A 14,021-nucleotide genomic window follows, 5' to 3' on the forward strand; every position below is an offset into this window, starting at 1 on the left:
CCCGAAAGCCTTCTTGGGGACTGCCACGTGTTGAGCTAGATTAGTTGGGTTCTTGGTGATAGTGAACTAACCTGGTGGGCTTTGCCCAAAACATTATGTTAATGTAAACACCTAGATGTTAATTGCTGATTATGTCTTCATGTTCAATGTGTTATGTGATATAATGTTTGAATTTGCTAGTTTTTTATGAGAAAGCTTTTGCTTTGCAGGAAATGTCACTGTTGGAGGTGAAGCATGGTTTACTTCAGATGGCAGAAACGTTGGACTTTCTCCACAACCATGCTCATCTCGTTCATCGAGCTATATCACCTGAGGTAATAATTTTCTTTTTGGTGGTTTTCATCTTTTAGTGATCCTTTTTATGTTAGTTTGAAGGAGTTATTTCCTTCCCCATCTTCTGTTTTGTGGGCTGCTGCGAATAAATAATACCAGTGAGTGGCATCTAAGTAACTGCTAATATCATTTAATCTTAGTTTTCTGCTTTTCTCTCATTGGGATGTTTGCCGATGCATCATGCTGCACCCATCGCGGTTGATATGCATCTTTTCTACTTTGCCAGTTGACTTTTGTTTCACTAGTGTCATTATGTGTTCCTCGATCTTGAGGTTTATTGTCTATATTTGTTTATTGATCATAAAAAGATATACTTCGCAGAATATTCTTATTACTTTGAGTGGAGCATGGAAACTCAGTGGATTTGGTTTTGCAATTTCAGCTTCTCAGACACATGGTGACTCGGCTAATCTGCATGCCTTCCATTATGCTGTGAGTGGAATATACCCTAATACTGACATTAAGATTTAGATGCATATGTTGCCTATTTCTTTTAATTAATTGATTAGTGCATATGTTGGTTTCGTTGTGGTTTGCTCCTGTAAGCAGCTTTCTTTTTTTTGCTTCCAATTGGTTTGTATTTGTTTGATTTGTTTCAGTTTAATATTGCCAATTTTATTGCTTTCATAGAGCAACTCTTTTGCATATGGTGTTTGTTTTAATCTTCATATGGAGTTCTTTCCTTTCCTTTTCGGCTTTTCCCCCTTCCTCTGATCCACTACATATCTATACATCTCTGCTATCTATACATCTCTGCTTTATCTATAAAATTCTAGTAACATTATACACTTTCGTCTTGTGATGTTCTTTCTTTTATTATTGTTTTTTACTTTTTACCTGTGTTGATTGTATTTCTCACATAATTGTGTATCCGTCTGAATAAGTGACAGATATGCTTCTTGATGATGTTTTATTATCTAGCGTCTGTACTATGATTTTCAAAATGCCAAAAAAGCTATCATTTTCAGTTGTTTAACAAGAATTTATACTATTGTATCACATCTGTACTTGAGAGCTTAGTAATTTGGGTTAAATGACCTGTATCTTATTGCACTATGACTGCTTACAGGAATATGATGTTGAAGACTCTGTTTTACCACTTCAGCCATCACTTAATTACACGGCTCCTGAGTTGGTGAGGAGCACTGTGCCTTCTGCAGGCTGGTCTTCTGATATTTTCAGTTTTGGATGTGTTGCCTACCATTTAATTGCTCGCAAATCTTTGTTTGACTGCCACAACAATGTGAAGATGGTATTCATTAATCTTTTTATCTACCATTCTCTTAGACTTATGCTTATCCGTTGCTTTAGTTTGTCTCAGAAATTGTTTGAAGTAAATCAAAGGAGAGGGTCTAAAACTTGTGTACTTGTTTGCTGGTTAAAAATATATTGACATTGTCAGTTTTTTTTTTTAGAATTTTATTTTATTTTTTAAATGTATTAGTTGGCTGGAGTGGCCTGGCATCTATCCAACTGCCTTTTCATCAAGGACCCGTGCTGTAAATTTGATGTTGATGTGGTTGTTTGACAACAAAATTATACTTCTCTATTTTGTTTGGATGAAATTCTAGTCTCCAAAATGATGTAACAACTGTTGGGAATAGATTCTGGGTTAGAGCACTGACAGTCTGAATTGATATTTCTTCATGATTAAATTACAATTTATTTGGTTTTTTCGCATGTTACAATGAAAAAGGGCTTTCGGAAGAATCCTGAACTTAATGTAATCATTTATTGGAATAATAATCCTGAGCATAGTGCATATGTTGATATTAGCGTTGGAATTTCTTGGAGTTTGAACTGACGGAAGCATTTAGGTGACTAATAGAGTTGTATCTGAAACCAGGGGCTTGATATCTAGAAAAGAAAACTAAAGCAATATAACTTTGTTCCATCTTTCCCTTTTCCATTGATGGATTTTTCAAGCTCCTGTTACTCAGAATTAGATTGTTACATGTAGTGTAATAAGCTCGCAGCGTAAGTGCTGGTATCATATATTCTAGTTGACATCTATTATTGTGAATTGTGTTCTTAGCACAGATTAGTGTCTGAAGTTATTCTTAGGTGGTTAAGGGATTGAAGGATGCTTAGCTTAATGCACTCTTATATTATTTTGCTTGCTAGAAAATAATAAGAAACTTTGGTGTTTTACTTATGCAGTACACAAACACTTTGACTTACTTATCCAGTGATGCTTTCTCGTCTATCCCATCAGAACTGGTTCATGACCTGCAAAGGATGCTTTCTCCAAATGAGTCTTCGAGGCCAACAGCAATGGATTTTACAGGTAAAGCTGGCTTGGGGAATCAAAACATTTTATCCATTCTTTGAATGAAAAATAAGAGAGACATCGCAAAACCTTGAAAGGATTTTCTTGGGGGAGTTCCTTGCACTTGAATTTTCAATGGGTGTTAGTGTTCACTATCGTCATCATCATCATAATTATTATTTATGCCCCTCATATCAATTTTAGAGCTTCTTAATCTTAGCTCCTTCATAATGTTATTGTTATTTCTTTAAGATTTATTGTTATTATAATTGTGGATTATTGGGTTTTTGACATTTCTAGTGAGGATCGGCCAATAACTTTAGTCAGTTTTTTATGTTTTTGTTTTCAATAATTAAAGAAGAAATAGTATTGATAGGCGTGGAAGACCAGACATCCTCAAAGAACAAAAGGTTAAGATAGGAAGAAAAATGGAGCAGTGATTTCCATTCACTCATTTTTATTTTATTTGTCTGAGCTACATTAAGGGGATATTCTTTGTCTTTAATTTTTTAACTATCTGACATTTGAATTCTAATTTGTGAGCTGCGATATTATCCGTTTTTAATAATGGAAGTATAATTATGTTAATTCTGACTAATTTGCTTTTTTTGTGTTCATATTTGCATGTGCGTATATGGATATTACTGTACATTCTGGTAGGAACTTCCATTCCATGCTATGTTCCTACCCCTGTACTTCCTGCTATTCATAGGAGCTCGCTAGTCGCTCCTGACAACCTTGATGACATGCCACAAATGGCCTTTTAGAGTTTTTCTTTAGTAGTTATGCAGTGCAATTGCCCTGCCTTGTTTAATGGATCAATCTTGTTGACTTCTGTCTTTCCTTTTTCATTCTTCTTTTGGGATATCTTATCTTCTCCCGATTATTCTCCTCTATAAAAAGATTTCTTTCTGGTAGTTTGGTTTTGGTTTTGGTTTTGGTTGTATTGACAGGATATGTGCTCCTCATGTTGCAGGCTCTCCATTTTTTCGGACTGACACCAGATTGCGTGCTTTGCGGTTTCTCGATCACATGCTTGTAAGGGTTTTTAGTTCCGCTTGTTAGCATCATGGCATGCCAGTCAGTTGAAAAATCCCAATAATGTGCTTATCTTCCTTCAGGAAAGAGATAACATGCAGAAGTCAGAGTTCTTAAAAGCATTGTCAGACATGTGGAAAGATTTTGATTCCCGTGTATTGCGTTACAAGGTATGATGTTTGCTTTGTTATGTTAGGTAATTGGGTTTTGTTTTCATCTGGCAGTCAGTTTTATGTCAATTCCCTTTTTCCCTGTACATAAGTTTGATTTCAGAGGGTGTGTTTTGAATAGCTGAAAGAATTTTTAACTTCAAAACTTGCTTATTTGTACAATTGCCTTTTCCCTCAATTTTATTTATTAGTCTTTTATTGTTGTGTCAAATAAAATTTAGACACCTAAAATTCCATGCAGGTCCTTCCGCCACTTTGTGCTGAACTTCGGAATGTTGTGATACAGCCAATGATTCTACCAATGGTTCTGACCATTGCAGAGTCTCAGGTTAGTTCTCACTTTTTCTTTCATTGCTTAGTTAGAGTTGCCTAAAACACTCCTTATCATGGTGGTGAATGTAGAAAATTAGTCATACTTCTGAAGTGCTGATATTGGCTGCAATTATTATTTTATTTTATTTTATCTTCTGTTGTTTTTCTTGTCAATTGCCTATCAATGTCAACATTGTGTATACCTGTTAGCTTTGACATCGCTGTAGCTCCACTAGCCCATCCATTGTTCTTCTTGGTTCTTCTGGATCTCATTTCAACCACAATTGTAACATTTACAATGCTCCATACTTGACTTCTTTGTGCAAATTTAAAGGGCTTTACTTTATATCTTGACATTCAGGATATGGTTGGAGTTCATCTATTTGAGAGATGATAGAAATTTGTCTTAAGTGGTTTGTAATATTAACAATGGAGACTGAAATGATAAAAGTGGATAAAAAAGATAGGTGGATTAGAAGGCAGGAAGACTGCAAACTTGTGTTGAAAATTCAAAAAAAAAAAAAAAGACCCCACCCTAAGCAGTTTCCAAAAATTGTGTTTTTGATAGAGCCTAATGACATGGTTTGATCCATGTAGCTAGCCTTGACTAGTGAATTGTTTGTAATTTTGTACCCTTCTCTCTTGCTCTTCTATATATTTTAAGTGAGATCCTTTTCTAATTCTTGCTGTCGTAATATAGAAGTTTATGATTCCCTTGCTTGCCGTAATAGTTGTAATAATGAAATCTCTGATCTGCTTGAATAGATTATAAATACATATTTGTCTAAGCATTAGTACACAGTGATGTGGATATTTTAAGGGATTTTTTGTAAAAAAAAAAAAAAATGACAGTGAATAGATTCATCAAGATAGAAAGGAAACTAGTTGATATTTTAAGTTTTTGTTTAGGACAAGAATGATTTTGAGAACTCAACACTTCCAGCCCTTGTACCTGTCCTGAGTAGTGCTTCTGGTGAGACATTGTTACTCTTGGTGAAGCATTCCGAGCTTATAATAAACAAGGTAGTTATCTGTAAATTCTTTTTATTTATTGTAATGACTTAGGGATCCTGGCTTTATATATTCTGTTTGACCATTGCTTAATACATTTTTCATTTAGGCTAGTCAAGAGCATTTAATTTCACATGTTCTTCCAATGATTATTCGGGCCTATGATGATACCGATGCTCGTTTACAAGAGGAGGTCCTGAAAAAATCTGGATCTCTTTCCAAGCAACTTGATGCCCAGGTGAGTGCTGTATTCCTGTAGGAGTTTTTCTTATTGTTGAGAAATTTTAAAATAGCCAGATATTTTCTCTATATCATTTGAAGCTGTTTTATAAAGTTGATTATTGTGTGCCATGAAAATATTTTCTTCAATAGATTAAAAACTCTTGATTTTGGTAATTGAAACTTCAAAAGTTCTAGCCTGCATCTTGCATGTCCCTCGATGGGTCTGAAAGAATGGTAGGATGGTGGTTTGTGGAGAATTGCCAAAAATTATCATGGTGTTACTGTTATGGTGACTGGCATTGTGACCTATGGTCAGTATGGTGGAAGTATGGGGCGTGCGCACACACACACACACAAACATTGCGAGATAACTTCTCTATTACTAATGAAGGTGCTAAAACATAGAATAAATAACCTCTAGTAGCAGTTACTTTTGCCCATGTATACCCTTCCACTAACATTGAGAGAGAACTGTTGACACTACATTATACTGTATAGCCTTCTCATGAAACAATTAACACTACATTATACAATTAGCTTTGACGCTATATTTTAGTTATTTCTTTTTATGAGTATATTTACATTATTATTGTTTGCTAGTTGTGACACATTTGTAGCAATCGGAAACATGTGGAAAGACATTTGGTTAGTAAAATGAGTCTCTAATCAGTGGATAACCTTTGGTTTGGCTCTTTGTTGCTTTCCGTGACAAAAAATTAGATAAATATTATTCTGTATTAAAGCAGCAACACTTGTTATGTATCTGATATTCTTTTCTCTTTCAGCTAGTGCAACAAGTGATTTTGCCCCGTGTTCATGGGTTAGCACTTAGAACAACAATTGCAGCGGTATGTTAGGCTTTTCTTTTTTTAAAGTTAAAATTCCTAAAGTTGACATGGTTATTTTGGTGTCTTTTAGGTTGCGTTTGTTTCTGAGAACAGGATAAGATAAGACACTGAGAACAAGACACAAAGGGCAAGACACAAATTTAGTGTTCTTGTATTCTGTTTGGTGATAAACTAGAACAAATTATGAAAATCCAATTTATTCTCATTTTATTTCATTTAAAAAATTTGAGAAGAAAAATATAATAATAAAAAATATAATTATGAAAAATTAACAAGAATAATGAAAGAAAAAATGAAAAATAAGTTGTGTCCCTTGTTAGCGTCTTTATGTTTTTTCTATTAGGATGGACACAAAATATATATACTAATTCATTGCCTCTGGACACAATGTCTTTGTTCATATCTCATCTGTTAAACACGATTTTATGTCTCAGTGTCCCATTCCTGTAAACAAACGCAGCCTTAGTACTGTAATCTTGATTTTGCTAAATAATAAGGAGGTTATCACTTTTTACCATGGTAGTTACCTACTCAAATTGTGGTTATATGCAGTTTTGAAATTTAATGTCTTCTCTCACCTATTATACTTATTCTTTTGTTTGTTTGTTTTGTTTTGGTTTTTTCCCCTTCTCTCCGGTGTTTTTAATATTTCATAAGGAAATTTTTTCCCCATTAGTGATCCTATTCTCTTGTATATTTATGCTTATATATACTATATTTGTTGTATGTCTGATGTCTGTTTCACCCTTTATTAAACCTGTAATCTGTTAGTATTTCTGTTATGGCAGGTTAGAGTGAATGCTTTCCTTTGCCTAGGAGAAATGGTTAGCCGACTTGATAAACCTGCTGTCTTGGATGTCTTGCAAACTATTCAGCGGTGTACTGCTGTTGACCATTCTCCTCCAACCCTTATGTGTACCCTTGGGGTTGCAAATTCTATTTTTAAGCGGGTAATATTAATTAGTGGCCTGATATATGAATTGTATATGTTTTAGCATACTGATTCCTGCTACATTTGATGACATATGGGGTTGCAGCTAAATTTTGTTTGATTTGTTTTGTTCAGTTTGGTGTAGAATTTGTTGCGGAACATGTTCTTCCATTAATTGTGCCCCTCTTGACTGCACAACAACTGAACATCCAGCAGTTTGCCAAATATATGCTCTTTGTGAAGGATATGCTCCAGTAATTGTGTTTTCATACACACTTTCTATTAGTTGCTCTGTCTCTGTCTGTCTCTCTCTCTCTCATGATATTCCATTGACAATTTCTTTCTGAATTTGTTTTCATCATCATACAGGAAGATTGAAGAGAAGCGTGGAGTAGCTGTGACTGGTTCTGGTATCCCAGAGGTAAAAGCATCTCCTATGGTTAATGGACTTCAAAGTGAAGCACCAAGGATGAGTAGCAGCACTGTGGCTTCTTCAACCAAAAGTAGCTCCCGTTGGGATGAAGATTGGGGTTCCACAGCAAAGGGAACCACCGCAGCTGTCCAGAATTCTGTTAATGCATCTACTCAATCTGTGCTCAGCAACCCTATTGGCCATTTAACATCTTCACAAAATAATTTGCCATCATCTGCTGTTTCTAATCAACAGGCTATCAATTCGTGCCCTTCAGTAGATATAGAGTGGCCACCTCGTTCATCTTTTGACATTGCCCATCAAAATGGTGATGCTGAAAGGGGTGCAGTTGCAGGAGGAACCTCATCCACATCTAATAGCCTTGAAGATATTGATCCTTTTGCTAATTGGCCTCCACGTCCTAGTGGCTCAACAGGTGGATCTGGAATTTCCAACAATGGTACTTTTGGAACCCCAATGAATAAGATGACAAGCACTTCAAGCAATGTGGGTCTCCAAATGAGCAACAATCAGCCACTTAATTCCCGAAGTTCTGCAGGCCCTGTCAGTTTGAACATCGGGAACAGTATTTCATCCACTGGTAGCCTGAATGGTGGTTTTGAACCTCAGAATTCTATTGGGTTCCAAAAACAGAGTCAACAGTTGCCTGCATCAACTGTTTCATATAACAAGTCAACGGATCTAGGATCAATCTTTGCTTCCAACAAGAATGAGCAAAGTGCACTTAGACTTGCACCACCCCCTTCAACCACAGTGGGTAGAGGAAGAGGCCGTGGAAGGGGGCCTGCTTCAACCAGTAGGCCCTCTCAGACCAGGTCACATTCTGAGCAGCCACCTCTTATGGATTTGTTGGGGTAGCTTGCTTCTATTATTGTCGTCGTATCAGGGTTGTGAGTTGCTGCTGAGATTGTATTATTATGTCATGTCCTTATGCTGAATGCTCTGAGATATCGTGAAGGGAAAGATTGCAGAAAATCATGCCACGTGCTTAGGAATGACAACACTTTGTAAAGGTTTCGTTGTATGTTGCTTAGTTAAAGTGACCGTTTAAAAATTTGGATTAATATTTTTTTTTAAATATTTTTTTGTTCTTATATATCATACTTCATTCTAAGGTCATCAGGCAAAGTGTATTCAGAGAAGTCCTGGTTACTTAGACTGTGTTGAGAACAATAAAAAGCAGTCAGTTTTTCCTTAAACAATATTGATCCGTATTTCAATAGGGATAGATCGGCATTAGGCATAATGGAAACTGTTTGCGGGTTGAAGGGACTGTGAAGTGAAAAAAATGGCGTCAAAGTTCTGTTTTATCTTTACAGACAAGAAGTGGTATAAATATATTTTTCTTATAATTATTGATTTCTATCCATGACCACAAGAGTATTTAAGTAATTTTATTAATTCAATCTCTATATTTATTTTAAATTAAATAAGATATTAAAATATAATTTAGTCTTTCTCTCTTAGTTTTTATACACTTTACATCAACTATAATACTGAGACTTTCTGTTCTGAGGGTTATCTGAAACGGGGTTGCTTTTGGGTCTGAATGTGAGGTTCATATCCATACTCTTTGTAAGACAGCGTCCGACTTTCACTGGTGTTGAGGTGCTGCCGTCCGAGTTCCTCGTGAGAAGGTGGGAGGTGGTACTTGTGAGGAGGTGGAAGGTGGTACTTGTAAGGGGACTCCGATGCTTAAATTAGCAAAGGTTTAAGTAGGTTTTTTGTAGATTGGGGTTTGAATATACCTAAGGGTGTCAGTGTATTTATAGTAGAATAGATAACAATCTTTTAGAGTAGTTGCACCTTTGAGGGTGGATAACTGTTCTCTTTTGTTAGAGAATTTGTTAAGATCTCCTTTCTAGATGAATATGAGATATCTTAGGAGTCAGTTACTTATTTGGATAAGTAGGGCCAAACTCTTATCGTTGTGTCCAACCTCTATAAGGTCAGTCCTAGAGTGTGATCTGGACTCTTGCTATCTAGAATGGACTTTTAATCATTTTGGAACTAGCTCTCATAATAGACTAGTGTATGAGTAGTGCCCCTACTCGAGGTCGAGCATAAAGTTGGGCTCGAACAATTAGATGACCAAGTTGAAATGTTGAGCTTGGATAAGTCATTTAGTAGTTTGAGTTCTGAAGCCAATAAGGTCGGTTGACTCGACGTAATTTGAATGTTGTAACGTTTCGTACAACTCGTTCAGTTCGAGTTATTTTAAGGATGCGTGACTTGTTTTAATACAAATCACCATTCTAAAATTTGTTTTCATTTTGTACAACTTGTTTTATACTGAGTTGTTTTGAAGGCTGTAGATTTGTAGCACGAATTTGTTTTTGGTACAAATCGCTTATTTTGAGACATGATTATTTCTTGATCGGATTTCATGCAATTCGTTTAGTTCGGATTTTTAGGACTTCACAACTTGTTTTAAGTACAACTTGTTTACTTTGAGTCATTTTAAAATATCAGATCATCTTTATAGCCATCGAACTTCGTTGCTTTATCCATTGTGCCCCTGCTCGAGGTCGAGCTTTATGAAGTCCGATTCGAGCAATCAACCGGATAGGATTATCGAATGAAGCCTTTCAATGATTTGTTCAACTCGTTCATTCCGAGTTTTTTTATAGATGACTTGTTTTTATACAAGTCTTTTTTTGAAGCACAACTCGTTATATATCAAGTTGTTTTGCGCGATTTGTTTTAATACAAATCGCTTAGATCATATGTTTATTTTTTACTCGATTTCGTTCAACTCATGAGTTTGAGTTGTTTTAAATCCCCAAGCCGTATTATAACCACTGGGCACCAATTTGAACCTCATTGCTTTATCCGAGCGACCATTAAAAAGGTCGGCTTGTGATTTTCGTGCTTTGTCGAGAATAAATTGGCGGCTTAGTTGAAGGGATTATATGTTTATTCCCTCTCCTTTCTAGTTTTTGCAAGGTTGTCATCCTTGTGTATGATACAACTCGTTTTTACCCGAGCTATTTTAATTGGAAGATACGTTTCGATTTTGTTTGAAACGCTCCTACCATCCTTCCATTCCTTTCCAACTCGTTTCTGTATGAGTCGTTTGGTTAAAGGATTGTTTTTCTTGTCATTTTGGCTTTTATCCTTTTGATTTTTCGCAACTCATTTTATATCGAGTTGTTTCAATTTTGCTTTAGTGATTTTGATATAAATCACTTTTAAAGTTTTTCTTTCAGGTTGATACTTGATACAAATTCGTTGAAAATATGGTTACCTGGAACAACTCATTTAAATTGAGTTGTCCTCGTGTTATTGTGGATGCTGGAACAAGTTTTCTTTGGGCAACTTGTGAAGTTGTCCCAATTTATACGACTAAGTCGTTTATTTTGAAACTTGTAGAGATGAGCTCGTGGGCTTGGAATATTGTACGACTTATTTGTTACTCGTGCAAGTTGAGTTGTTAAATCGTATTTATGTTTCGAGGGGCGTATTTAATTAACTTACTTTTGTGACTTATTCTAAGCACAACTCTTTCAACCCTTTTGGCCCGACCTTTTTTCGATGTGTTTTTTTCCAATTCATGTAACTTACACCAATTTGGACCTCGTCGCTATCTTGCCAACCAATCAGGTTGGAAAATAATTTTTGTGTTTTGTCGAGCTTAAATTGGTGCGTTTTAATTGTAGAAAATCAATTTTTATAAGAAATTGTAGTATCTCCTTATGTTGGAGGCGTGTCGCGACCTGAGCAATTCGCCACCCTTGAGGTCGGACATTTTGTAGTAGCCTTTTCCTAAGACCTCAAGGTCCTTTCCAGTTTGCTGTCAGCTTTTCTTCGCCCGATCTCTGTAACCCAATATTATTTCTTATCAGGATGAGGTCTTTTGTGACGAATCTTGTCGTACCTCATATCCATCCTTTGAATGTTACCAATTTTGTTGTAGAATTTCTCAAAGCCTCTTCTCTTATCTGAGTTTACTCTCAAATTTCTAGAAGGAGGTCGAGTTCTTCTTTTGTGCTTTGACTTCATTGCAGAATGTTGCCCTTAGTTTTTCTTTATTTATGTCGATGAGAATCATGGCTTCTTTGACATATGCATGTCAAAAGGAAGATTTTTCAGTGTTAGTTTGAGTCATTCCATATGTTTATAGCATTTGTGTGAGCTTTGAAAAGACGGTCAGTAGTAGTCAGCTCGTAACACATTTTTGCTGGTGACCTGCCAAATTTCATTGTGGGTTTTATCTAGAACTTCTTGTATTCAAAGTTAGGACACACTTTGATAAAGAAATTGATATCCCTTTTTTATAGAGAATATTGCAAACTAAGGTGTAGTGCTAAGCTTCTTTCATTAATCTCCTTGCCTCCCTTTACTCTTTGAGGAAGGATGTCGAACTAGATATATTCAACACTTGGAGTCGTCCATCCCTAGATTGTGAGGATATCCGTCTTGTTGACTTCTTTTGATATTGAATGTAACTGTAGTGTTTTTTGGATCAGGATTTTATTATCGTCCCAGGCTTTATACTAGCTACTAGCTAGCTTGGAGAGGACATCAGCTCGGCCATTCTGCTCTCGGGTTATATGCCTGACCTTTCCTTTTTCATTCTCGAGGATGATCCCTGTCCCACTACCAGCTTTGTTTGATGGTCTGTCTTCATATAGGTTCCAAGTCGTGGAGCTCCCATTTCACTCCCCAGTATATTCTGCAAGGAAGTCGGCCAAGTATTGCGACTTTATGGTTGTCTGAGCTTCATACTTTAAGCCGAACTCGGACATCTCCACATCCCACTGTAGCATCTATCATGCAATATTCACTTTTTTTCTGGAGGATATGCTTCATGAGTTGATTAGTTCAGGCTCTGATGGTGTGAGCTTGAAATTGGGGATCACAATCTCCGAGATGCCAGGACCAAAGCATATGCAACTTGCTCAATTTTCTTATAATTGAGCTCAGCTCCTTGTAGTACCTTATTGGTGAAGTAGGTGAGATTTTGTCTAGCGTCGTCTTCTTTGAAGAATGCAGAGACTACTGCTTTGTCAGCCACAGCTAAATATAGAACGAGCTCTTCAGTCGGGTAAGAATTGGAGGCTGAGACAAGAATTTTACAAATTCTTGGAAGACTTGTTCACATTCTTGGGTCCATGTGAAGTCGTGCCTCTTTCATAGTAGAACAAAGCTAGAGCTATAAGTCTACCATTTAATTATTGAACCTCCTCTCGAGCAGGTCGGGTTAGCTTCAATGCTCCCTTTGAGTGAGAATGAACCCCAAGAATTTTCTTGCTTTTATGCGAAGGTGCACTGACTTTAATTGTTCTGGCTTCTGCAAGTCCTCTTGTGCTAACATGCACAAGCCGATTCAGAGTGCTTATAGACTTTAGTGATCTTTCTCTGTCTTTGCACTCCTAACTTCTTTTGTGGTCCAGCGTTATTGTAACAATGTATCTATCCAACTGGCTTTCTCTAGCTAGTTTTGCAATCACATTTTTCAAATCATAGCACTCATTTGTAGTGTGGTCTTAAATTCAATGGTACTTGTAGTAATCTATCCAACGTCCTTTATTATTGCTTTGGATCGGTAGAGGAGGAAGTATCTTTTCCGTGGCATATTTTTCTGTATATACTCACTAGAAAATTATGTAATAAAATATAAGAGTGATAAATATTACTTCGGGACCTGTGCCTCTTTTGGTAATGACTTTGATGCCTTTTGCATAGAAGTGACTATACTACAAGGAAGACTTACATTTATGTTGTCTCCAATTTCACTGTACTTAGTTGTATGATTGTATTTTCTGTGCCAGTAAATTTGTCAAACAAAGTCCTTTTACATGACTTTTTGTAGATTCTACCGTTAAGACTTTAATCAGACCAGTTGTTTCTTCTGTTGGAGTAGTAGGGGTCTTATTTACCCCTTTCCTTCTCACATATTTTCTCTTACCAATTGAATTTCCTTTTAATTGAACATTCTTTTCTTACGTTGGCTTTTGAGTTTGTTTTGGTTTGCTTTCTACAATGACTATAGGACGGTGTTTTCTTCTCCTTTGTTTTGATTATGGTGTGCTTTCTTCCTGGATGACATCCATCTTTATTGGTGTGCAAACAGCATCAAATTCTACAATTGGATTATTTTTTTCATATTCATTGGCAGTGATACAATTTGTGAGCAACCAACAAAAGATGTGCCCTGAGGATTTTCGATGTTGTTCACTACTTTGATTTGATTGGGAGTCTTAAAGTACAAATCAATGATGTGATTCGAATTATCGACGATGTAGAATTTTCCACTCTCATCCAATCTCATATTAGCGTTGCAACCTTCTTAACCATTTCTGAAGCTGAACCAGATTGTTCTTCTAGCAGAACTGTACCGTCTCCACCAGTATAGCGAGGCCGCTAGCACAGGGCCCTGACACGAGCTTCGTGTCGTCGATTACCACCAGAAACTTGCCAGAGGCGGCTTCCACCATCTTTTCATAGAGAA

The 14,021-nt window shown here is 36.4% G+C and overlaps 1 protein-coding gene across 2 annotated transcripts in view; it reads left to right on the forward strand.

The window, feature by feature from the left end:
- Positions 1–8,771, forward strand: part of LOC107622654 (SCY1-like protein 2) — an 11,116-nt gene extending 2,345 nt beyond the window's left edge. For both annotated transcript variants that reach the window (XM_016324634.2, XM_016324633.2), the window contains exons 2-14: positions 210–314; positions 655–765; positions 1,403–1,585; positions 2,494–2,620; positions 3,579–3,640; positions 3,724–3,810; positions 4,052–4,138; positions 5,032–5,145; positions 5,243–5,371; positions 6,141–6,203; positions 6,992–7,153; positions 7,270–7,388; positions 7,504–8,771. In XM_016324634.2, the coding sequence (XP_016180120.1) occupies positions 210–314; positions 655–765; positions 1,403–1,585; positions 2,494–2,620; positions 3,579–3,640; positions 3,724–3,810; positions 4,052–4,138; positions 5,032–5,145; positions 5,243–5,371; positions 6,141–6,203; positions 6,992–7,153; positions 7,270–7,388; positions 7,504–8,425 (2,271 nt within the window). In that variant the 3' untranslated portion in view covers positions 8,426–8,771. The remainder of the gene's footprint in view (positions 1–209; positions 315–654; positions 766–1,402; positions 1,586–2,493; positions 2,621–3,578; positions 3,641–3,723; positions 3,811–4,051; positions 4,139–5,031; positions 5,146–5,242; positions 5,372–6,140; positions 6,204–6,991; positions 7,154–7,269; positions 7,389–7,503) is intronic.

This window comes from Arachis ipaensis, chromosome B10 (assembly GCF_000816755.2).
Source record: "Arachis ipaensis cultivar K30076 chromosome B10, Araip1.1, whole genome shotgun sequence".
In the NCBI taxonomy this organism is placed as follows: domain Eukaryota; kingdom Viridiplantae; phylum Streptophyta; class Magnoliopsida; order Fabales; family Fabaceae; genus Arachis; species Arachis ipaensis.